The sequence below is a fragment of the Schistocerca gregaria genome, chromosome X (assembly GCF_023897955.1).
Source record: "Schistocerca gregaria isolate iqSchGreg1 chromosome X, iqSchGreg1.2, whole genome shotgun sequence".
Taxonomy (NCBI): Eukaryota; Metazoa; Arthropoda; class Insecta; order Orthoptera; family Acrididae; genus Schistocerca; species Schistocerca gregaria.
In genome coordinates, this window is record NC_064931.1 from 777,612,710 (window position 1) to 777,639,669 (window position 26,960).

The window sequence follows — 26,960 nt, forward strand, 5'->3', positions numbered from 1 at the left end:
ACAAACCCTACCATTACATGGTTACTTTGCAGTCTGTAGACACTGACCTATGAACATAGTATATGAACTATTGAAACAGCAATGTATCATCTACCGCTGTTCCCCTCTTGACTTCATCTCACAGTATCAAATGCCTTTCCTAGGTGTGTGATTCAGAGACATGCAGAAAAGTTACTTGGGCATTTTTGGGGGGTGCATTGTTATGCTGACTGTCAAGAAGGTATTAATCTTTCAGTTGTATTCACAATTGCAAGTGTTCTTCATCTTCACCAGCACCACTGTAAACTTTCTAACACGATTGGCTCCTGTATAACATGGCAGTGTCTTCAAATTTTATATGTGGACATTTATATGTGGACATTTATTTGTGGACTCACATTTACTGTGAATATGCTTATTTTTTCAGGTAGTAAATCCTTGTTATGTTGAAAAGAACTCCATTGACTCTTGCTACTGATTGTTTCCCTAAGCTTGTTCTGGGATCTGTCCTTTTAACACCAGAGACCTAGTATTTTCCAGTGACTGGTAATATATTAATTGTGCTTAAGACCCAGGTTTTTGTTTTGGGCAGCATAATAAGAAATTTGCCCTGTAATGAACTGAGGTAACGCCAAAGGACAATTTTGCAAAGGTGTTCACATATTCAACTACTGTTCTTTTTGAAGAGTGAAATGATCTTCATCTCAAGACAGGTTTCTTGTCTTGGCATGTTCAACTCTCTTGATATGCTGTTCAGTAATCACAAAGACTTCATTAAAATTGTGTTACTCTTTCGGCAGTCTTCAGCAGTATAAATATTCTCTGGTTTTACTATTGATTTCAGTGTTTAAAAATAGCTGTGCATGGAATATTTTCTGTACTTATCTGTGGTGGAATTTCTGTGTTAATGCCATTTGGTGGTGGTGGTGGTGGTGGTGGTGGTGGTGGTGGTGGTGGTGGTGGTGACCAAAAGCTACACCAAACTTTTTGACTGCCTCACTTCTGAGTAAATGTGCTGACAGCCAATTAAAACACTTTCAGAAATAAATGGGTATCTCTTCTGCTTGACAACTACTTTTCTATAGTTAAATTTCTAGATAGATGTCTGCTAGCATTTATGAAATTATAGTGTAGAGTACAATAATCTGCATGTAGCCATATTTTCATCAAGATACATCTACCGCCATGTTCCACACCACAGCAAGTAGTAACTAAAAATTAGTTATCCTAGATTCTTGTTGAAGAACAACATAAATACCATCCTGAGTATCTTACCTCTGAAGCTGACATCTGAGCAACAGAGGTTGGTTTTCTGTAACTACTTTTGAATTTTTAATGAGCATGCAGGGACTTCCATTTTCACTGCGACAAACCACCATGAAGAAAGTATCTACATCTACACTGTTACTTTTTTTGTTGTTTCGTTTGTGTCATTTAAAACTCTATAAGAATTGTTCATTTTTCTAGGGCACAAGACAGCCAAAGCAGAGAGCAGATTGCTGGTCACCATAATATTCTCAGGCCTAATGGTAATCCTGTAACAATGAACTCTGACCAAACTACTGAGAAAATGCTTAGTGTCAGTGGAAAGAAAAAATGTTCTCATTGTGGAGAGGAACTAGGTGAGTGCTTCAATGTAAATGACAAAATTGTAGGATATCCCCATTTACCAACACATTATGTTTCCCTGACACTAAAACAATGACAATGATATTGGTTTGCTGCAGGTCTCCATGCTATTATATCCTGTGCAAGCTTCATCATCTCTGATTAACTACTGCAACCTACAGCCTTCTGAATCTGCTTACTGTAGTGGCTCAAATGGCTCTGAGCACTATGGGACTTAACTTTTGAGGTCATTGGTCACCTAGAACTTAGAACTACTTAAACCTAACTAACCTAAGTACATCACACACATCCATGCCCGAGGCAGGATTCAGACCTGTGACTGTAGTGGTCGCGTGGTTCCAGACTGTAGTGCCTAGAACCTCTCGGCCACTTCGGCCACTGCTTACTGTAGTCATCTCTTGGTCTCCATCTATGATTTTTACACCCCACACTTCTCTCCAGTACTAAACTGGTGATCCCTTGATGTCTCAGAATATGTCCTACCAATCAATCCCTTCTTCTAGTCAGGTTGTACCACAAATTTCTCTCATCTCCAATTCTGTTCAGTACCTTCTCATAAGTTACTTGATCTAACCATCTAATCTTCAGCATTATTCTGTGGCACCACATTTCAAAAGCTTTTATTCTCTTCTTATCTAAACTGTTTATCATGCATATTTGACTTCCACACATGGCTACAATCCAGACATATGCCTAGACAAAGAACATCCAAACACTTAAATCTTAATCAATGTTAATTAATTACTCATTTTCAGGAACACTTTTCTTGCCATTACCAGTCTGCATTTTGTATCCTATCTACTTCGACCACATCAGTTATTTTGCTGCCCAAATCGCAAAACTCATCTACTACTTTACGTATCTCATTTCCTAATCTAATTCCTTCAACATTACCTGATTTAAATTGACTACATTCCATTATCCTCGTGTTGCTTTTGTTTATGTTCATCTTATACATGCCTTTCAAGACGTCGTCTCTTCCTTTCAACTGCTCTTCATAGTCCTTTGCTGCCTCTGACAGTTACAATGTCATTGAAAAACACCAAAATTTTTATTTATTTTCACTGGACCTTAATTCCTACTCCAAATATTTCTTTGGATTCTTTAACTTGGGGGCAGACTATAACTCTGTCTCACACCCTTTCCAAATACTTCTTCCCTTTCAGACCCATTGACACTGCCGTCTGGTTTCTGCTCAAGTTGTAAACAGCCTTTCGCTCCCTGTATTATACCCCTGCCACCATCAAAATTTCAAAGGGGGAGAGAGGGTAAAATCATATACTGAGCATTAAAATTTGCATTAGAAGTATGTGTATATTTGATGGCATGATTGAATTGAACAACCACCAGCAACAACAACAACAACAACATTAGTACTACTACATTACCATCAGCTAATAAATTTTGGATTGTACAGAACTGTGGAGGACTGAGCAGTTAAAGAATCAGTGTTTCATATACTGGAATCCAGGACTGCAAATACTTATTTTTAGATAGTATTTTCCTGGATGTACAGAGATGTGTAGATGAAAGATCTTTCTGATAGTGGGGTACAGAAAAAGAAATGGGACATTAAAAAGTAACAGTTGGGTCAGTAATAAGTACTCATTTTACTTCAATTTTTTTAGTTAAATGCAGTGTATTAATGGGTACTGTAGGTTACTTAAAATTACTATCATTTACGTACATTGATCTTGGAGTTATATAGGGAACATGATCTGATTTATTCCATTTTGGTGTGATACTTCTGTGAAATGAGTGAATGAAGCTGCAATTATCTTTAAAATTATTATTGGAACAAACCTAGTTTTCAGAAAAACATTCTGTGACTAGATATCACTTTTTATAAGAAGTTTTTCTTTAAGAACTGAAGATATATTCCAAAATGTATGCTATCATTTTAGGTCAGATTATATATTATATTTAATGTAATTTAGAAATTTAAGCACATACAACAGAAATTTCAGAGAAAATACAATGTAAAGTAATCCTGTCATAAAATATCTTAAACTTCTTAATGATTTTGTGATCATTAAATTTCAGGCAGAGGAGCTGCAATGATCATAGAGAGTTTGAGACTTTTCTATCACATTGACTGTTTTAAATGCTGTGTGTGCCACATCCAACTTGGTGATGGACTTATGGGCACAGATGTCAGAGTTCGCAATAACAAACTCCACTGCCATAATTGTTATTCCAGTGAAGATGGTAAGTATTGATAATATAGTGTTGAATAAAGTTACTGTGTTCATCAGTTAATTTGTGACTTGAAATGAAATAAAATAAAACACTTAACAATGAGTAAAGTGGTAGTTTTCTTTTGAGATTCCCTCTGGTGTCCTGCTGTCTGGTGAATGAAAACTGTTTTGTGTGAATTGCTCCTGAAAATATAGTACTTGTCAGTGATTCAGAGTATTGTTATCAATGGCCTAATTAGCTACTGAAAACTAACAAACTAACAAAGATGTAGCTGAATTCTATAAGGTGCAATTCAGATATAGTAAAGTAATACGAATTAACAGGTCTTCTGAGGCAAAAAAATCTGTGTTTCATGAGCATTTTCCAAGTGCAAAGTTTTCCTTTTTTTAAAAAAAAAATTCTAAGTCACTTAGTGAATGTTGAATTTGTCAAAGCAGTTGCCATTATTCTTCACTCTGATATCTCGTGGAGTGTGATCTCTGGTACTATACACTCTGTGTTAATATCTGTTTTCTTACAGATTATATGAATAACAACTTTCCTGATAAGAGTGCTACCCTTACTAATATTCATCTCAGTCCTTCAGAAACCCATCATTGTTTACCAATATTTCTCATATTGCTTATTTAATTTTTATTGGTATAATTTTCACATACTCCCATATATAGCTTACTTTCAAAGTTGCACAGTTTATATTAAATCAGTTGTGTATTGTCAGCTGTATTTGTCTTCCTAAATGTGTGCATCTCCAGGGATCTCAATGCTTTAAAGAATGTTCATTTTGCCATAAGCAGAACATGTAAATGCGACTTCTAGTTCACGACCAGTTTAACACACACCATTTTTCATAAAGTTTACCTCCCACAGCAGTATTGGTAAAGTTTTCTATAGTTTATCCACCAAAAACCTCATATTAAATATCACATGTTAGTTATTTTTATTTGCAAGGTAAAACACCTTTCTCCAGCCTATTAATTTCTGACCAAGTTTTGCTCTTTTTCCCTACTGTTTGGACATGAACCCAAATAAGAAAATGAAATTTGAGACAATTGTGATGTGACAGAAAATAGAGATTAAAATTATTCAGATAATTTTTCTTAATAGCTTATGATTATAATTTAGACTGAACATGGAATTTCAGAAAATGATAATGGATCAGACTCGAGCATCAGAATATGAATTTGGTTTACCGCTGCCACAGTGATTGTTCAAAACATATTATTTTCAGCTCAGACAATTTTAACTTGGTTACAAGTGCAATTTAGATTTGATTGTGTCATCATTGACATGCAATGATTTTTGTTTAATGTTCCTATGGATCTTATTAGGTTTCATTTTGACCTTTTTTAAATAATTGTTGCTCGTTTCACCATACATTATTTCAGTTTATAGTTCTTGCCACTTAAAGGTTCCATTCACCTACTATATTAACTACTTCAACATTTCATTTTTGGGTCGCCTCTACTCCTCAATGGTTTATTCCAAATACAAAGTGACAATATGACAAAGTATAGTATTCTTTTGAATCAGGTTTATACAGTGCCTCTGCCCCCACAATTATTATTATTATTATTATTATTATTATTATTATTATTATTATTAGCATATGTAAACTTTGACAAAGCCAATTGTATGAAAAATACTGAAAGGCTAATAAAAATGTTCTGTTCTGTTCTGTTCTGTTCTGTTCTGTTCTAATGTGCACAAATACCTGTTGCTCTCATAAAAAAATCTTTTTCACTGTTTCAAAAGAAAAGCAAAACTAAAACCCCTTTTTATGTAAAATTATAAAAGTTTACAATGTCATATTAATTTTAATGAAAAGCGAATAGGGGAAAAAAGTGGTGAGAACTACCAATTTAACATAAAGATATTTTAAGATAAAGCACAAGTTTGTGAATGAAATCTCTCCATTTTGATCTAGGTCATACATAGATTAGAGCATGGAGTTCATTATTATTTTGTATATCACGTCATGAAATCCCCATTGTATGAGTGATAAAAGAATTGATTTTTTTTCATCATTTTCAGGTGTGAAATTCAGCTGTGTATGAGAAACTTCAAACAGTGATCAGTTTTGGTATTTCCTCGTGTAAGGGAGGCCTGTAAATCAGAAATAATGTAAATTCACAAATTTGTACAGCATTTTCTTCACCATGTTTATATTGTACACTATGTATATTATGGTACATGTTCACAAATAAGTTAATGTTAACAAAGCAGCCTCTCTTTCTTCTTGTAAGAAGAGTGTTAAGTCTTTATTGTGTGTGTAGTCGTGATGATGTTAACACTGTAGAAGCTACAAAACTGGAATACAGAAATGTGATATTAGCCATATGTAACTATGTATCCAAGTGACTATGCCAAATGAAAGTATAATATTCTGAAACTGTTATTGTCGTTAGGTTCTCTTGCAGTTCAGTCACCAAATATTTGAGAAATATTTTTGTAAATTGAAATTTCTGAGTTGTATATTGTCAAAGTATTTTTTTCCATTACATACTGATGTTACCAAGCCTGATATTTTGTTTGGAGTATGTCTGGAAAACATTCTTCTAATTGTAATATGCATTAAAGAAGTGAAAAAATATTTTGTATTATATGGAGAGTGTACAGATATAGTAAAATTAGCTTTAACTTTTGTCACCTCAGTTGTTTTCGTTGTACTAAATTGTACAGTACTGTTGTAAATTTGTAACATAAAAGAACTATATTAATGGTTTGTTAAATTTTTTTATTATTATGTGAGTAATTTGTGTTTTCACCCAAGGCTCTATTTTCAGTATGTCTTTGTATTTGTAAAGGTTAATGTGGTGTTTAAAGGCAATGCTATTACAAATGATAACCTTAGATTACAGAGGAATTTTCACAAGTGCAGGTGTGTACTGTCAATTGGATATTGGTGAGGAGGAAATAGTATGGAAGAGGACAAACAGTTAATACAGAATTGTCGCAGACATTTAATTTGAAAAGCAGTCTTGGGAGGAAAGTAAGATGGGTACATAAGCCCATAAAAATAACCAACATGAGAGATGAACAGTAGTATGGAGCTTGATATGGGAGTAAGCAGAAGCAGGAAATGGTTAGGGAACAGTGGCAAGACGTTGGAGAAGAGAAAGGAAACTTAAGCACAGGGACTTTCAGAGATTGAGGTCAGGAAGATACTGGGAGTGGAGGATGTATTGGATAGTTACCTTCTGCTTCATTCACAGAAGCATGTGTTGAAGGAAAACAGGAGGAATTCAGATAACACTCGTAATAAAGCATACATTATAGCGGACAGTGTTGTACTGAGAAGGATGGCCCAGAACTCTTCGTAAATTAAATGGACAGAAGGCTATTGCTCTGGGTGAAGCAGAAAACATTTTTGGGAGTACATTCTTCATTTTGGAGGATGAAGAAAGATTGTGATATCCATGACAGAGGAATGATTTAAATAGTTCCAATCCAGAATTGGGGGGGGGGGGGGGGGTGTTATGTGATCAGGGGGATAGTCTGTTTTGGTTGGTTAGCTTGTAATACTACCTACTACTGCAAGGCTGAAGTTTTTAGTGTAAGAAAATGAGGAAGTAGAAAACAAAATGTGTGGTATGGGTGAAATATTTGTAAGGGGTTGAAATTTTGGTATCTATTAGTGACTGAAATGGTCTGGCATGGTGAGGATGGAAGGGTGGGAGGGAGGGAGAAGATAAAATTAGCAGTAAGTATAAGCCAAAGAAGAAAATGAAATAAATCAAAAGCTGCTTGACATTTACTATATTTATTGGAAAAAGTCCTCAAACTGTCAAAGTATATATCCTTCAAAACATTCAGGGGATGTTTGAAGATGTCACATGTTAACTGAAGAAAAAAAACTGCATGCATGAGTAGAGTGCTCACAAATTCAGAAATCAGATAATTTCAGAAGGGGGATGGGGGAAAAGGAAAGAGAAGGGAGGGAAGGTGCCTAAAGGAAAGGACACAGGAAGTTCGGGGGGAGGATCAAAGTTAGTAAGAGGGGTAGATGGAGGGGAGGAGGACATCAGAGTTGAGTTAGAGGTGTAAGTGTGCATACATGTAGAGATTTATAGATAACTTTGGCTGTATCTACACTAACAATTACTTTGTGGCTAAACAATATTGTCAGAACAATATTAACATCGTGATGGCCACAAGGCCCCCTGCTGGCCACGACTAAGCCTCACACCTGATGCCATGTGCCTGCCAGCAGCCCCAGCAGAGCCTTATATCTCATATGTAATACCGTGTGCCTGCTCAGACCTGCTGAACATCCATCACCATGCATGTGGCTGTCAATGTATTAAAAAGAAATGGAATGTGTGTTAAAAGCCTTGGTAAGGAGACAGTGTAGAAAACAGTTGCCAGGGAATGCTGCTGGATGTGGTCGATTAAAGTGTAAACTTGATTAAAAGAAATCACAGTGTTAAATCTTTAGTATGTAAAAATAACTGGGATGCAAGAATTGGCACTAAACTTGACTAGATTTCTGGTTAAGTTTAGACAGATAATTGAAGATCTAAAAGCCAAGAAACACTTAACAATATCACTTATGGTAATGTATTATTATGAACTGAACTGTTGACCAAGTGCTTTGAACCTACATCAGAATTCTAGTTAAAATTATGTTTAACTTACCATTTCATTAGGCTTTCTGTATGACTAAAAATACAGAAATGACCAAAAGCATTCTGTAAGATAAATTGGAAGAAAGAGACAAACATTTGGTTGTGGCACAGCTGTGCTTTCGTATAAGAAATTTGGAGGAGGAGAAGGGAAAAAAAATAGTGTAGTTTAGCAATTTACTCAAGGTGTGATCTTCTTGGTACACATGTTCTCAGTGTGGCATTTTCAGCTGTTTTGCGTATTTAGTTTGTTGTTGATAGTTGAAAAGGTTGTATGTGGTTGTCAGTGCTTGGTGAATTTTTACTTTCAAAAAGATGGATCAAAAAATTTGCAGTAAATTTTGCTTGAAAACTGGAATAAAGTGCAGCATCATATTCAAAATGTTGTCTGTTGCTTCTAGCGAATGTACAAGACAAGAGTTTGACTGATCTAAATGTTTGAAAGAGGGTGGTGGGTGGTGGGTGGTGTGTGGTGGTGAACACAATGGCTCTCCTGGATGTCGTAGCACATCAGTTATGGATGAAAGTGGGGAAGACGTAAAGAAACTGGTTCTGGAAAATTGAATCACCATCAAAGGGGTTGCTGATGATGTTGGCATATATCCTTTCCCCTCAAGCCAAGCAATTTTTTTATGTTTTGGGCATGAAAAGTGTAACAGCAAAGCCTGTTCAGAAATTATTGAATTTCGGCTAATGAAGGCACTGCATAGACATCACTCCAGAATTTCTGAGTGAAGTTGACAAAGATGAAGAACTTGTAAAGGAAGTTGTAAAAGGTGGGTATATGGATATGACATAAAAATCAAAGTCCCATTTGTCCCAATGAAAACTACCTGAAGACACAAATAAAATCCGTTATTTTGAACACTTGTGAAGGTTCTTATCACAGTTTTCTTTGATTATAGTGCTTCACGAGTTCTCGCATTATGATCTTATGATCAATAAGGAATACTACCTGGAAGTTATGTGCTATTTACATTAAGCACTCTGAAGAAAATGACAAGAATTCTGGCAAAACCACTTTGGGAAATTGCATGATGACAGGGGAGAAAAAAATGTGTTGCCTCGGTCACCATATTCGCAGGCATGGCCCACTGTGACTTGTTTCTATTCCCAAGGATAATGACAACCATGAATGAATGTCATTTTGCCACCATTGGTGAGATAAGACAGAATTTCTGAAGAAGCCCAACACTACAGTGAAAAGGGAGTTCCAGAAGTGCTTACAAGAGTGTAAAAAGCACTGGAACAAGTGTTTTACATCTGGAGCATTACTTTGACAGGGATGACGTTGATGATCAAAGTAAGTTTATTTAAAGAAAACAACTGTTACCATTACTCGTAAATGTTCTCCTACTGCATATAGAACCATTGAACAAAAGATATCCTGAAATGATGAGTGCAGGAGAAAATTTATTCATTTCCTGTTTTCCCCCAAAGTGCACACCATTAGAAGACATTTTTCATTTTAATTCCTTAAGTTGATGTTGGAGACAACTTTGTTTGCTGACACAGGGTCCATGATAATCTGGCCTACCTTAGATTTCTGACAGTGACACAACTAAGAACCTCCATGTACCTTTTGGATAGTTCTCATCTACATCTGAGCTGAAATGACTTGGTTATGACAGAGAAGCCAGACAACAGGGACCAAAACCACTTGCTTTCCTTAGGGAAATTATAGTAACACTGCTTTCCAAAACTGCATCATCTTGAACACATTTTAACCATTCCTAGTACTAGCTCTCCAGTGCAATCCAATTTCAGCTGCATAGGAATTGTCATTGCAGAATAAGAGGAGTAAAGCCACTCCACAAAATATAAATTACATCTTACTTAAACCAAGTATTTAGCCCTACCAAAACTGATTACTATTTGTGATTATATTTATGATAGTAAAAATAATTAACTTGTTTTAACATGTTAACTGGCACACATTTAGTGACGGATCTTTCAGCACCTTGCCAGACCACAGTGCTAGTTATGAGGATCTGCTGTGGTTGCCAGTGGATACTTGTCATGAAGCAAGCAGTTCTGCTGTGGCTGCTGGTGGCCACACAGCAGTCAGTATGTTAAGAATGGTCACAATATACAGACACTAAAAGAAATGCGAGCTTCCTGCTAAAAGCTGTAATGTGAACAATACTTGTTTATTAACTAGTTTTATAATGGAAAGGCATTTCTAACTATTTCTCATTGAATTTATTTATTTACTTATATATGTATTTTATTATCAAGCCAGAGAAAACAAATCCTGTATAGGTGCTGTCCAAACGTACATAAAAATTTTACATGAAATCATTACAAAGAAATGGGACATACGAATATACACATAAAATAAGACATGCGTTACATACATACAAGAAATAAGACAAAGGTGATATACAAAATAATATCCATATACACTTCTGTCATTAAATATAGTACAGTTCTTCAGAGATATTTACTTTTATGTTCCTCAGATAGCAAATATTTTTATACAGCAATGATTTAGTAACAGTTTGAGATTGAAGAATAGCTGCCCTTTACGTATGCAAATACAGTTAAAATGTTGAGGGAAAGAGGACAATATATTTGGTTTTGACTTAAAACAAATATTACAAGATAAATGTTATTGGTCAACATAGCCATTTTCTATAGTGTCACAATAGCTGCTGTAAGTAGGTTGTATATTCGTTAATACATCAGCCCTACAATCTCTGGGTGATTACATACACATTCAAATCACTTTCTGCCACATTCTTGAATACCTAGGGCTTCCAGTTTATCTAAAAGAATGTCACAACTGACAGTATTAGATGCTTTGGAGAGGTCTGAATTAACTTCTACTCTGAAATTCCAAAGAAACTGGTATAGGAATGTGTGTTCAAATACAAAGATGTGAAAACAGGCAGAATATGGAGCTTTGCTTGGCAATGCCTATTTAAGGCAAAAAGTGTCTGGCACAGTTGTTAGATCAGTTACTGCTGCTACACTGGCAGGTTAACATCATTTACGTGAGATTGAACATGGTGTTACAGTTGGCGTACGAGCAATGAGACGCAGCATCTCCAAGGAAGTGATAAAGTGGGGATTTTCCTGTACAACAATTTCACAAGTGTACCGTGACTATCAGGAATACAGTAAAATTCAAGTGGCAGACTCTGTAAGAGAAGCGCTCTGCATAGCGTTGTAGCTTGCTGTCCAGGTCTCAAGAGGGTGCGTTTCTGTATGAGGTATCGAATATATTGCTTCCCCCCTACTTATACCTCCCAAGGAGATCACGAATGTAAAATTAGAGAGATTCAAGTGCGCACAGAGGCTTTCTGGCATTCGCTCTTCCCGCGAACCATACACAACTGGAACAGGAAAGGGAGGAAATGACAGTGGCACGTAAAGTGCCCTCCACCACACACCGTTGGGTGGCTTGCGGATTACAAATGTAAATGTAGATGTAGATGTAGATTTGTACTTGGGGGATTATGGTGAATAGATTTCCCGTGTGATTATGGCCACATGCCTCGAATTAAGACATTGAACATGAAATGGTAGTTGGAGCTAAACACATAGGACATTCCATTTCAGAAATCGTTAGGGAATTCAGTGTTCTGGGATCCACAGAATCAAGAGTGTGCTGAGAATGCCACGTTTCAGGCATTACCTCTCATCACAGACAACACAGTGGCCAATGGCCTTCACTTAGTGACTGAGAGTAGTGGTGTTTGTGTAGAGTTGTCAGTGCTAACAGACAAGCAACACTTCCTGAAATAACCAAAGAAATCAATGTGGACATATGATGAATGTACATGTTAACACAGTGTGTCAAAATTTGGTGTTAATGGGCTATGGCAGCAGACAACCGTTGAGAGTCCCTTTCCTAACAACACATCACCTGCAGTGCCTCTCCTTGGATTGTGATGATATTGAATGGATCCTAGATGACTGGAAAACTGTGGCCCGGTCAGGTGAGTCCCAGTTTCAGTTGGTAAGAGCTGATAGGGTTTGATTGTGCCACAGACCCCATGAAGCCATGGATGCAATCTGTCAACAAGAAACTACTCAAGCTGGTGGTGGCTCCATAATGGTGTGGGCTGTGGTTACATGATCTGGAGTGGATCCTCTGGTCAAACTGAACTGACCACTGACTGGAAATGGTTGTTCTGCTACTTTGAGAGCATTTTCAGTCATTCAGACTTCATTTTTCCATGATAATGTGCCATGTCACGGAGCCACAATTGTTCTAGACTGGTTTGAAGAATATTTTGTACAATTTGAGTGAATCATTTGGCCAGCCACACCACATGACATAAATACCATCAAGCATTTAAAGGCCATAATCAAGAGGTAAGTTTGTGCACAAAATACTGCACCTGCAACACTTTTGCTATTGTAGACAGCTATAGAGGCAGCATGGTTCAGTATTTTTGCAGGGACTAGCAGCAACTTGTTGAGTCAATGCCATGTTGAGTTGCTGCACTACACCAGACAAAAGGAGGTCCAACACAATATTAGGAGGTATCTCATGACTTTTGTCTTCTATTGTATTATGTAATCTGTAAATTTGTTTGTTTCCATTTTCATCTTTGGTATTTGATAGGGGACAGCATTTCTACCCAAGGCTCAGTGCTTAAGGTATTTATGAGGTTTACACAACCTTCTGTAGAAACAGTCTTTATTCCATGAAGTGTATTTTTGTTTCTTTCCATGCCATTGAAGGAGCATTGTAATCTGATAACACTAAGATAGTATTTCTTATCTCCACTTCTGCAGGTCCTACTTTTAACAAGTAGGTCCTACAAGTTTTACCCCTGTAGGTTATAAATGTGAGAAAATAGGTTAAAACTACATTACAGGTTTAAGAATCAATGTTTCAGCCTCCTGTCATTGCCTGCATCCCGTGGTCGTGCGGTAGCGTTCTCGCTTCTCACGCCTGGGTTCTCGGGTTCGATTCCCGGCGGGGTCAGGGATTTTCTCTGCCTCGTGATGGCTGGGTGTTGTGTGCTGTCCTTAGGTTAGTTAAGTTTAAGTAGTTCTAAGTTCTAGGGGACTGATGACCTCAGATGTTAAGTCCCATAGTGCTCAGAGCCATTTAAATCCAAACTTACTCTCATTACTCTGTCATTAATAAGGTTTATATTAGCTGAAGATGATTTTTTTTTTTTCAGCCTGGCCAGGTCTTCTGAGATCTAGATTAACTGGGCAATATGGGTCATCTCTGTCTGTGGTATGGGCTCGCAGGTAGAGGAATATTAATGGGCAAGCAAGTAGTTAGCTTGTAAGAAACATGGCATGACAACAATGGCAGGCTGAGGCAAGCCAGCAGTCAACTGGGCATAGCTCTGATAATGTATACTGCAAGTACAGTTTCATCACTCACTCCATCAGTTTTATCTGAATATGTTAAGGTTAGCCACTATTGTTTCAAGGTGCATATCTACATACAAAATCCAATGGGGCAATTTAATTGCCAAATATTTGGTCACACTCCTGTAACTGTGTTTACAAATAGTCTTTTTTTAGCAAATACTAACAATTGCAGGTGCAGCTTGGTATCTAATACAATTTTATACAGGTAAAGTATAATTCCCCTGTAAAGACCACTAACTATTACTGTCAACTTATCAGAGCTTCCAGCTGCTCTGCGACAAGAGATTACAATGGTGAGATTAACATTACTGTCAGTAGCAGATGATGCTCCAGCTTTCTCTCAGGAAGGAAAAAGTTTTAAAACACACAAATATAGAAAGAATGAATTGAAGCTGAAATGCCCTAAACCTAAAGCTACGTAAAGTTAGGGGAAGTTTATGAGGGACTTCTGCAACCGATGTTAATGTATAGCTTGGCAGTGAAGGGGGAAGAAGGCTGTTAAATATGCGTTGTGGCGGCAGTGTGCAGGAGGTCAAGCAGTCAGGATTTGATAGTCGGCCTCCAGGGCTGCTGTTAAATGACAAAACAGGAAATTAAGTACAATGAACAGGATATATTTCAATATACGGAGTACAAAGAGTGCGCCTAGGGTTGGAAGTTAGCAGGTTTAGGCCAGTTTAGGAGGTCAAATAATTAATTAAAATGGACAATGGAAGGGGAAGTGGTTCATGTTAGCTTACGTTGGTGGCTGGTCACGAAAGGCAGAGCCGGAGGCTCTGCCTTCCAAAAAGACGTCTGTTCTGCTCGAGGTCTGGATTACAGGAGAGAGGAGCAAGTGTGTTCTGCTCCGCAGGATGCTCTGGTTTCCACACACATGATCGGTATCCCACACACGCTATTGGCTGAAATCAATGGCGTGAATTTGCTAGCAGTTGTAGCAGAGGGCTCAGGGTGTCTTCTGTCAGCAGCTTTAACTGGACACAACCGCCTAGGTTTTGAAAGGCAAGCGACTTGTGTCACGTAGACACGGCATGAATTACTCTGGGAGAAAACTTTTAAAGATTCCACTGGGCCTTTGAAATAAATTTCTTAAACCAATTCCCTACAATATTCCTTGACTATCTGCCATCCTGTTCAGCTACCAGCAACCCAGGACAGTGAGTGTACAGTTGAAAAGGTTGACACAAATGAAAAGGAATCAGGTATTCCTTTTAGTCTACCTCCAAAGAAAATTTAAAAAATATAATTAAAAATTCTTGCCAAGAATGGTTGCCATATTCCAGTGTTATGTTGTTGGGTCCAAAATATGTATGGGGGAACTGAAGTATCTAACAAATGACAGGACCCGTTTGTCTATGTCTGAGGGGGACATGTTTAAGGTGTTCAGAAGTATCTTTGGTTAGAATTTACAGGCTACAAAAGGATGAATGAAGTAGTGACATAGCTAAGGATAGTGTGACTCTATTGATTAATTATACATACTGCACTGCTCCTGTCTACCTTACAATGTGGTCACAAGCAGTCACAACTGAAATAACGGTGCCTGTCAATAATGCAGTATGTTGGTACACTTGTAATCAGAAGGTAACCAAGAACAAGTTCATACAGGACCTATTGTGGTATCACTTTGTCCTTACTTATAGTACAGTTGTTTTATACATGTATTGTGTTGTGGAACTCAGTTTTTACCTGCCTCAAGTATCTTGTCATTCAGGCACCTACACAGTGAGAAGATGTATTATTCAGAATTTGAGGCACTACATAGCAATTTGTAGGTCATTCTCCAACATTAGTCTGTCATTATATTCTGCTGCTCTTGCAGATACATTTTACTGAGAGTTTACACATGATCGCCACTCTAACAATCAATTTTCAGTTCTTTGGCACTAAACCTTGAAAAGACACACACTATGCAGTTCAAAACTGGTAATATTGTATGATGACAAGCAGATAGAAGATGTTGATAGTGTTAAATTCATGAGATTACAACTTGATAAGAAATTCAACTTGGAGAAGCATACCAGCACTGAAGTGCCTAAAAAAATCTCTGTTTGCATTGTGAATGCTGTTAGATATTGGTGAAGGCACTAATGTTCTTATTTGCTTGATATTGTTTAGAAGGCAGCTTCATTTTTCTTAAGATTACTAATGCTGTGATTCTTGAATTTTTCCCAGTTGCAGCCATATCATGTTGACTTCTTGCCACAATATTTCAGCTGGCAATCATCCAGCCATCTTTGGGTGAGTGTCCGAGTGCCAACATATTGGGGCAAGAAGTCAACATGATCTGGCTGCAATCCCAAAACCCCATTGAACATTACCAATGTTGTTCTCACTGTGTACCAGTATTCTGTATATATATGAGGCATGTTTTTTAAGGTAAGTGCCATTTTGAAAGAAAAATAAGACAAGTAAACTTTTCTTAGCAATTTTATTTTTATGTGAAAGCCACGTCAGTCATCTACTTTTCTATGTAATTCCTACCAATATTTAGGCACTTATTGTATCGTACAACCAGCTTTCAGTACCACCCGCATAGAAAACTGCTGCCTGAACATAACTTTGAATAATTTAACATTTTTATGTGAAAGCCACGTCAGTCATCTACTTTTCTATGTAATTCCTACCAATATTTAGGCACTTATTGTATCGTACAACCAGCTTTCAGTATCACCCGCATAGAAAACTGCTGCCTGAACATAACTTTGAATAATTTAACATTCTGTAACAATTGCAAAAAACACACTTTTGACACTTTAGACCAATGGTATGATACGGAAATCGGTGAGAGCTTTAAAAGATGACCACACGCATGTACGTGATGAATGGAGTGGGTGACCTTAAGTCATTACTGATGATATTGTGCAGAAAGTTGGTGAAAAAGTAAGAGAGAACAGACATTTTGTGATTAGATTAGATTCAGTTTTCATTCAATAGACCCAAAAAATGAGATGATTCTCGTGGGTGTGGAACATGAACTATTATTAAATTTGTCACACACAAAATACCAAATATTGACTGTTGTGAGCAAGTGTTGTCAAAACTGAAATCTAACCAATATTTTTACTTAAGCTGGCTTAACAGTCTCTGTTAAGATATTCATCTATGGAGTTGCCTATCAAAAAGTCTTTCAAACTTTGTTTAAACCATGCTTTATCTGAAACCAAGTTTTTAATGGTTGCTGGCAATTTATTGAAAATGTGTGTTCCTGAATATTGGACCCTGATTTGGACCAAGGTAAGATTGTTCTTATTCCTAGTATTGATACTATGTATTGTGCTATTGGTTGGAAATAGAGATGTATTTCTTGCAACAAATTTCATTAAGGAATAAGTATATTGAGAAGCAGTGGTTAGAGAAAAGGTTCCTTGAACAGGTTTCTACAAGATGTTCTCAAATTTACAACACACATGATTCTTATCACACGCTTTTGCACCCTGAAAACTTTTGCTCGGTTTGATGAGTTGCCCCAGAATATGATCCCATATGACATAATAGAATGACAGTAAGAAAAGTATGTAAGTGTTTTTTATATTTATATCTCCTACATCTAACATCATTCTCATGGCAAATCCAGACTTGTCTAGACACTTAAGCAATTCTGTGATATGCCCTTCCCAACTGAATTTATTATCGAGTTGTAATCCCAGAAATTTAACACTGTCAACCTCTTTGATCTGCATGTCTTCATATGTTGTACTCATGCTGGAAGGAAATCTCTTACAGGTTCTGAACTGCATATAGCAGGTCTTCTCACTGTTTAATAACAGTGAATTAGCTTTAAACCACTTATTAATGTTGGTGAAAATTTCAGTACCAGCTGTTTCTAAATCTGTACTTGACTTGTTACTTATTGCAATGTTTGTATCATCTACAAACAAAACAAACTTAGCATCTGGCAATGTAACAGATGAGATGTTATTAATGCACACAAGAAAACACAATGGGCCCAAGATAGAACCTTGAGGAACACCACATGTAATTAATTCCCAGTCAGATGAAGACAGACTGCCTATTGCACAGGTATTTCACAATGACACCCTTTGTTTCCTGATAGATAGATAAGACTTGAACCATTTCGCAGCATTGCCGGTGACACCATAACATTCTAATTTACTTAAGAGAATGCTGTGGTTCACACACTCAAAGGCTTTTGACAGGTCACAGAAAATGCCAGTAGCCTCTAATTGATTATCTAATGTTTTCAGTACATTCTCACTGTAAGTGTAAATAGCTTTCTCTGTATCGGAAACCTCAAGAAATCCAAACTGTGACTTGGGCAATATATTATTTGCAGTCAGATGCCTAAGGAGACTCTTGAACACAACCTTTTCAAAGATTTTTGAGAAATCCGGGAAAAGTGAAATTGGTTGATAGTTTGATGGTACCTCTTTATCCCCCTTCTTGTAAAGATGCTTAACTTCAGCATATTTTAACCAGTCTGGAAATATTCCGTTAATAAGAGATTGATTACACAAATAACTTAAGATAGAACTCAACTCGCATGAACACTCTTTGATTAACTTTGTTGATATGTTATCATACCCACTGGAATACTTGGATTTTAAGGATTTTATGATGGATGCTACTTCTTTGGGAGACATGATGTTGATATTATATGAGGAGTTTCCTCAAGTTTCAAAAGGTGCACATTATGCAACTGTTTCAGAAAATTTAAATTATTGAAAGTTATGCCCAGATGGCAGATTTTATGAGGATAGTATTCAACGCTGGTTGTATGATACAGTAAGTGCATTACAGTTGGTGTGAATTATCTAGAACAGTACATTAAAGTGCACACTTTCACATAAAAATAAAATGGCTTTAAAAAGTTTACTGGTTTTATTTTTATTTCAAACCAGTTTCAGTTTTGGTCTACAGTTTGCTAGTTGCTTTACACTGGTCATCAAGTACATAACCCTTTACTGTATGATGAGTACCTTCTTTGTGTTCTGGCGTAATCACAAGCACCAGAAGAACGAAGTTGAACGGAAGACCAAAGAAGATGGTGAGGAAATGTCGACCAATGGTGCGCAGAATTGGACCGCACCATGCCAGGAATGACATCTCAAAGAAGTGAATATAAGCACCACTCCTGCCAGGCTCAGGGCTCAGATTGCCTCAGTGTACTGACCTTAGTGGAACGTATTTGCAGAACGTGCTACAAGAACAACTAGTTGTGAACCTTGCCAGTTTCTTGTCACGACTTTGCCAATGGTTGGCCTGTTACTTGTGACACCAATATATCTCCAAAGTTAAGTATTGTCAATTTCTGTTTAGAAATAAAACTACTAATGTTATTTGTTTCAATTGTTGGACAGCATTCCAAGAATACTGCATCCCTTAGGTACACTATTAACAATGAGTGTGCAAGACACCACATTTTGAATTTATGCAGCTTCCCCATAGTTCCGTTCCATAAGACAATATGGATTCACAGCGCATAAAGTCAAAAAATTTGAGGACTTTAATACTAACAATGCTGGGTATCTTCTGTGATTTATAGCAGCCTGAATTCAGTTTACTGCTTATACTATAGATGTTAATGTCAGGGTGGAGACCCAAGAAGTTTTACACAGAGTATGTGATCTAGTTTGTTCTCCTCAGTTTTTAGCACTACGTCACGACTTTTTGGTTGTTTGTTTTTAAAGCTTGTAATATGTTTCTTTTTAATTTAATATCAGAGTATTATTTCAAACTAATTATCTAGTCTACACAATACACTTTCAGCTTCATGTGTAGCTTTTCTTTTAGATGCATCCCCTTAATTAGAATATTTGTGTCATCTGCAAATGGTATGGATTTCTGTGGGATTTCATCAGGATGGTAATTGATGTATATCAAGAACAGCAGTGGCCTTAGGACACTTCCAGAGGCATGCTATTTAGGCTCTTAATCATGTCTCAGTAGTATTTGTTACTCTCCTCATCTATTATTTCTACTTTTTGATATCTGTTCATTATGTACAGTTTTATTAGATAGAATGCAATGCCTCTCACCCAATAGAATTTTAGCTTTTCCAAAAGACCCTTGTGATCAACTAAATTGAAACTTGAAACTTGAAAGCTTCCCTGTCAAGTGTCTGTGGTACACAGTCCACATGTGTTGCTGAAGCAGTATTTTTAAAATCAATGTTGGATTTTGGTTAGGATATTCTGTGATTTTAAGAAGCTAATTAACCTATTATATATAATTAATTGGAAGATTTTAGATATTACTAGTGTAGTTCTAAAGAGGTCTGGAGTTTTTGGGTTCTGCAGAGCCACCTTTTTTGTGCAATGGCAGCATCCTAGCAATTTTTAAACTTTCTGGATGCAGTCCTTTTGTGATGGCTTAAATTAATCACGTAGGTCAGGGGCTTAACAATGAATTTGGTTGACATTTTAATAATTCAATTTACAAGGTCATCATATGCATAAAATTTAATGGGATTTTGGATTATAAGGGCTAAAACTGGGTGAACCACTGAAAAGAGCAAACAATAAACATAACAGAACTTTATGCATTCAAGAAATAACTTATTTTCATCATCATAATTGTTGTCAGTTTGGGTGGCAGTGGGTAGGATAAGTGGGAAGAGCAGCTTTGATTTTTAATTATGGCATATTAACAACTATCTAGCATACATAGTCAAATAAAGGCACAGAATTTCTACATTGTCATAGGGTCCTGTGAACAATAATTCCTTATTCCTGTGGAAAATCAGAAATACACTACAGTACGCTTAGCAAACTTCCAAATTCCAGTCATGCTGGTCAGTAAAATTTTGGCTGTGTAAAGTACCCAGATTCATTGAGAGAGCCTTTTTTCAATAACACTTCTAAAATTTGGCAAGGATCATACCCTCCCCATTAGTTACTGTGGGAGGGTCTTAACAAGTTGTAGAGGAAAGACAATTGAGTAAAAGATAAAGTGAAATTCAATAAATGTTGTATGCAGCCCATTGGATACACAAAGTGTACAGTAATGAACACTGACCAGTTTTCAAAAGTACTAGGGTTATCTTCTTCCAAACGAATAAAGTCATCAATAATGTCTTAAACACATTACAAAATGGACATCTAAAATAACCAACACATTACAACAGTGACAGTGACTTGAAGTATACAGAAAAAACGGTACTTACATAGGTGACGTCATAAGCATGTGACTGCGTGTGAGATCGCTCTCTAAGTTTTCATATATTTTTAGGTTTCAGATACATATTTTAACGGTTTTTCTGATAATATTTGCTATATAAGGGACTTATTAGTGGTTTCTTCATTCACCTCCGCCTTTCTTGTGTTGTGACCTGATATTTGTGAGTGTTCCGTATCAAGCAACTTAACCTCTTACTTGTGTTTACATTCCACGCTGACCAGTTTCAGCTGTAGCGGTGCATCGAAAGCTAAGTACTAATTAATTGTTTGTGTATAGTGGTTTATTTAGGAACTTTAGTAGTCTTCAACCGGTTTTCTGGGTGGTTTCTGGTGAAATAATTTCAGAAGAAATTTTTGGGAACTGTTTTCAGTTCGTTACTGTGTCATTAGACGCTTAATTTTCTTTCTGTGTTAGTCTTTTGTTATATTCTCATTTGCTGTCGATTAATACTGTTAATAATAGTAGTTACTTCCCTTGTAGAGTAAGTTTGTGTTTATTGTAGTCAGTTTTTTAACATCATCTTATTGTATTAGAGGAACTTAGATAAAGTACTTTTCTTGTTTCAATAACTGTAAAATTTTACCATGAGTGAGAAGTGTTGGCTTTGCCGTAGGCTCATGAGTAGTGGATTGCGGTGTGAGACTTGTTCGAAGTATTTTCACTGGGGGGAAAGCAGGGGGGAAGCCAGTGGGCATTCTGGTGAGATCCTCTCCTGGAACTGCAGGTTAGGTAGCAAGAGTATGTTGATAGAGGAGCAGGAGCATAAGATCTGTGCCCTTCAGGTGCAGTTGAAAAACGCACAGGAGGAGCTAGATAGGATGAGGAGGGAGAAGGGGGTTGGGGGAATGGGAGCTGGCTGTTGGCAAGAGATCTGCTAGGAGAAGGAGATTTTCAGATAGTTTTACTATTGGTGTTTGCAATAGATATGACCAACTGTCAGAGTCTAGTGGAGAGGAATCTCTAGTAGCTGTAGATGTAGGAAGTATGCAGCAGACCTCAGCAGTTACGGTGGCTAGGACAGTTGCAAAGTCTAAGAAGAAGAAGAAGAAGAAGAAGAAGAAGAAGGTTCTGCTGTTAGGTAGTTCTCAAGGTAGAGGTGTAGGCCAGCAGTTGCAGGAAGTGTTGGGGAGTAAGTACCAGGTCACCAGCATTGTGAAGCCTAATGCAGGATTGGCTCAGGTGACTGTTAACATAGGGGGGTTATGTAGGGATTTTACTAAAGAGGATCAGGCACTGATTGTGGGTGGGGCTGGTAATAGTATTGAAAGGGATGGGGAGTATGACATAGATGGTGACCTGGAAAAGATAGCCAGTCAGACTGGAAACACAAATGTGCATTTCGTGGAACTGTTTCAGCATCACAGTCGGCCTCATCTTAATACAGCTGTCAAGCATAATAACATGAGACTTGGGGGTGCGCTGATGACAGAAGGCATGAGTCACATTTCAGTGGTGTTGGTGGAGTCTATCAGCAGGACGGGTTTCACTAGACATGGCCTGCACCTCAACAGGTATGGAAAGAGGAGGTTGGCAAATCTTATAGGTGACAGCATAGGTGGGGGTGGTGGGATCACTCATGGTGAAAATTCCTGTACTAGTGGGTGTTAAGAGCTGCACCTTTTTTAGATTGAAGTCAGCTGATAGGTATTCCTGCTTAAGGGAAGTGTCTCTAACAAAGAAACAACTTTTGACATAGTTTAGGTATCCAAGTAATGAGGGAATTAGTATATTTCATCAAAATATACAAGGTATTAGAGATAACGTTAGTGAATTGCTTATAGATGTTGACTCTGAAATTAATGGCATATCTGAACACTTCTTAAATAAGGAGATAATTCAGAGGCTTCCTTTACCAGGATACAGGTTGGCTGGCAGCTTTTCTAGGAGCTCTTTGTGGTGTGGGGGAGTAGCCATGTATGTGAAAAACTGTATCCCATTTGAGTCAATTGATGTTTCAAAGTACTGCACTGAAAAGGTGTTTGAATGTTGTGCAGGTGTGGTTAAATTTAGTGGAGCTAAACTTCTAAGTGTTGTTATTTATGGATCCCCAGACTCTGATTTCACAACATATTTGCTGAAGCTAGAGAAGATTCTTGGTTCACTTCATAAGAAATACAAAAAATTAGTTATATGTGGTGACTTCAATATTAATTGTGTCAGTGATTGTGCAAGGAAAATGATGCTGGTCGACCACCTTAATTCATATAATCTTATGCAAACCATATTCTTTACAACGATAGTGCAAGGGAACAGTAGAATAGCCATAGACAACATTTTTGTTCATTCCTCATTACTGGAAGGGCATTCTGTTAGCAAAAAAGTGAATGGCCTTTCAAATCATGATGCACAAGTTTTAACTCTAAAAGATTTTTGTGCTGCAACACATGTTAAATATAGTTATCAACTTTTTAAGAAAGCTAATCCAGTTGCTGTAGAGACCTTTGTAAACCTTATCAGCGAACAAGAGTGGCAAAATGTTTATGGTGCTGATACAGTAGACGATAAATACAATGCTTTCCTCAAGACTTTTCTCATGTTCTTTGAAAGTTGCTTTCCATTAGAATGTTAAAAACAGGGTACTAGCACAAACAGGCAGCCTAGGTGGCTGACTAGAGGGATAAGAATATCCTGTAGAACAAAGTGGCAATTATATCAAAATGTTAGAAACAGTCAAAATCTAAATGCAGCAGCCCATTACAAACAGTATTGTAAGGTGCTTAAAAAGTTATTGGGAAGGCAAAAAGTATGTGGTATGCAGATAGAATAGCCAAGTCTCAGGATAAAATTAAAACCATATGGTCAGTCGTAAAGGAAGTGGCTGGTCTGCAGAGACAGGTAGAGGATATAGAATCAGTGCATAGTGGGAATGTCTGTGTTACTGATTAGTCGCATATATGTACAGTATTTAATAATCACTTTCTGAATATAGCAGGTGAACTAAATAGAAACCTAGTCCCAACAGGGAATCATATAGCGCTCATAGAAAAAAGTGTTCCGAGACTGTTACCTGAAATGCTCCTCTGTGATACTGACAAGAGGGAGATTGAGTTAATAATTAAATCACTAAAGACCAAGAAGTCTCATGGATATGACAGGATATCTAGCAGAATACTGAAGTATTGTTCTATGTATGTTAGCCCAGTACTTAGCCATATCTGTAACTTTTCCTTTAGGAGTGGTAGGTTTCCTGACCAATTAAAGTACTCAGTAGTGAAGCCACTTTATAAAAAGGGAGACAGGGATAATGTTGACAATTATAGACCTATTTCTATGCCATCGGTGTTTGCTAAAGTTATCGAGAAGGTTGTATATACAAGGTTACTGGAGCATTTAAATTCACATAACTTGCTGTCAAATGTACAGTTTGGTTTTAGAAATGATTTAACAACTGAAAATGCTATATTCTCTTTTCTCTGTGAGGTTTTGGATGAATCAAATAAAATGTTGTGAATGCTAGGTGTTTTCTTTGATTTAATGAAGGCTTTTGACTGTGTTGACCACAAAATATTACTGCATAAGTTGGACCATTATGGAGTAAGGGGAGTAGCTTACAATTGGTCTGCCCCTTACTTTAAGAACAGAAAGCATAAGATAATTCTCCGCAATATTGAGAGTAGTAGTGATGTTCAGTCCCAATGGGGCACTGTTACGTGGGGCATTCCCCAAGGGTCGGTGCTGGGGCCACTGCTGTTTCTTATTTATATAAATGATATGCCTTCTAGTATTACAGGTGATTCAAAAATATTTCTGTTTGCTGATGACACCAGCTTGGTAGTGAAGGATCTTGTGTGTAATATTGAAACATTGTCTAATTATGTAGTTCATAAGTTCATGGCTTGTGGAAAATAATTTGATGCTAAATCACAGTAAGACTTAGTTATTACAGTTTCTAACTCACAATTCAACAAGAACTGATATTTTGATCAGACAGAATGGGCATATTATAAGTGAGACAGAACAGTTGAAGTTCCTATGTGTTCGGATATATAGTAAGCTTTTGTGGAAAGTCCATGTTCAGGATCTTGTTCAGAAACTAAATGCTGCTTTATTTACCATTAGAACAGTATCTGAAATAAGTGACAGTCCAACACGAAAGGTTCGTGTTGGCATATTTTCATACGCTTATGTCACATGGTATTATTTTTTGGGATAATTCTTCTGATTCAAAAAGGGTATTTTTGGCTCAAAAATGGGCTGTTTGAGCTATATGTGGTGTAAGTTCAAGAACCTCTTGTTGACCCCTATTCAATAGTCTGGGAATTCTGACATTGCCCTCACAGTATATATTTTCTTTAATGTCATTTGTTGTTAGCAATATAAGCTTATTCCCAATAGTTAGCAGCTTTCACTCAGTTAATACTAGGCAGAAAGCAAATCTGCATGTGGAATGCACTTCCTTGACTCTTGTGCAGAAAGGAGTGCAGTATTCGGCTGCATCCATTTTCAATAAGCTACCACAAGAACCCAGAAATCTTAGCAGTAGCCCAGACACTTTTAAGTCTAAACTGAAAAGTTTCCTCGTGGCTCACTCATTCTTTCTATTCTGTTGAGGAGCTCCTGGAAGAGCTGAAAAATTAAGGAAATTCCAGTGTTACATTGTTGATTTTCTTTATTTAAAGCGTCCTGGGACCTCTACTGTTCCTGATCTATATAAATGACCTGGGTGACAATCTGAGCAGTTCTCTTAGGTTTTTCGCAGATGATGCTGTAATTTACCGTCTAGTAAGGTCATCCGAAGACCAGTATCAGCTGCAAAGCGATTTAGAAAAGATTGCTGTATGGTGTGTCAGGTGGCAGTTGACGCTAAATAACGAAAAGTGTGAGATGATCCACATGAGTTCCAAAAGAAATCCGTTGGAATTCGATTACTCGATAAATAGTACAATTCTCAAGGCTGTCAATTCAACTAAGTACCTGGGTGTTAAAATTACTAACAACTTCAGTTGGAAGGACCACATAGATAATATTGTCGGGAAGGCGAGCCAAAGGTTGCGTTTCATTGGCAGGACACTTAGAAGATGCAACAAGTCCACTAAAGAGACAGCTTACACTACACTCGTTCGTCCTCTGTTAGAATATTGCTGCGCGGTGTGGGATCCTTACCAGGTGGGATTGGCGGAGGACATCGAGAGGGTGCAAAGAAGGGCAGCTCGTTTTGTATTATCGCGTTATAGGGGAGAGAGTGTGGCAGATATGATACACGAGTTGGGATGGAAGTCATTACAGCATAGACGTTTTTCGTCGCGGCGAGACCTGTTTACGAAATTTCAGTCACCAACTTTCTCTTCCGAATGCGAAAATATTTTGTTGAGCCCAACCTACATAGGTAGGAATGATCATCAAAATAAAATAAGAGAAATCAGACCTCGAACAGAAAGGTTTAGGTGTTCGTTTTTCCCGCTCGCTGTTCGGGAGTGGAATAGTAGAGAGATAGTATGATTGTGGTTCGATGAACCCTCTGCCAAGCACTTAAATGTGAATTGCAGAGTAGTCATGTAGATGTAGATGTAGATGTAGATGTAAACTTACGAATTGTCACCTGAATATGTTTCTTGTATTTCATTTTATCTGTTTCTTCTATCGTGTTATAATTTCATGTATTGACTCGTTCCATGACCATGGAGACATCTCCTTAATTTGGTACCATGGAGCAATAAATAAATAAATAACTTATATTACTTTAAAATTATAAGCATATGTTACAAGCTAAAATGCAATCAAACAGCAGAAATCACAGATTAATACCTACAGGGAAAAGAATAAAAATTTCTTCACAGTTGCAGTTCATTATAAGAACAGACATTGGACTAAGCATGTGGCAGCTTGTTATGCTGCCAAGTAGAAGTAGCATAGGGTATGCTACCTAATGGACTTTAGTAGTATGATGAACACTTGACTATATGAAGTACAAAATTAAATGCTGCTGTATACTTGATGATGTCATTGTTGAGAGACTGCAGAGGGTACAAGATGTCTTAGACAAAATTTATAGTTGGTGTGATGAATGGCCACTTGCTTGAAATGCAGAAAAATGTAAGTAAATGC

General features: G+C 37.2%; 1 protein-coding gene across 1 annotated transcript in view; it reads left to right on the plus strand.

Annotated features, from left to right (window-relative positions):
- The window catches only part of LOC126299538 (uncharacterized), a 462,448-nt gene extending 455,919 nt beyond the window's left edge, over positions 1-6,529 (plus strand). Inside the window, 3 exon segments of the mRNA XM_049991532.1 lie at positions 1,447-1,601; positions 3,652-3,816; positions 5,839-6,529. Of these exon segments, the coding sequence (XP_049847489.1) occupies positions 1,447-1,601; positions 3,652-3,816; positions 5,839-5,861 (343 nt within the window). The 3' untranslated portion in view covers positions 5,862-6,529.
- The last annotated feature ends 20,431 nt before the right edge of the window (positions 6,530-26,960 follow it).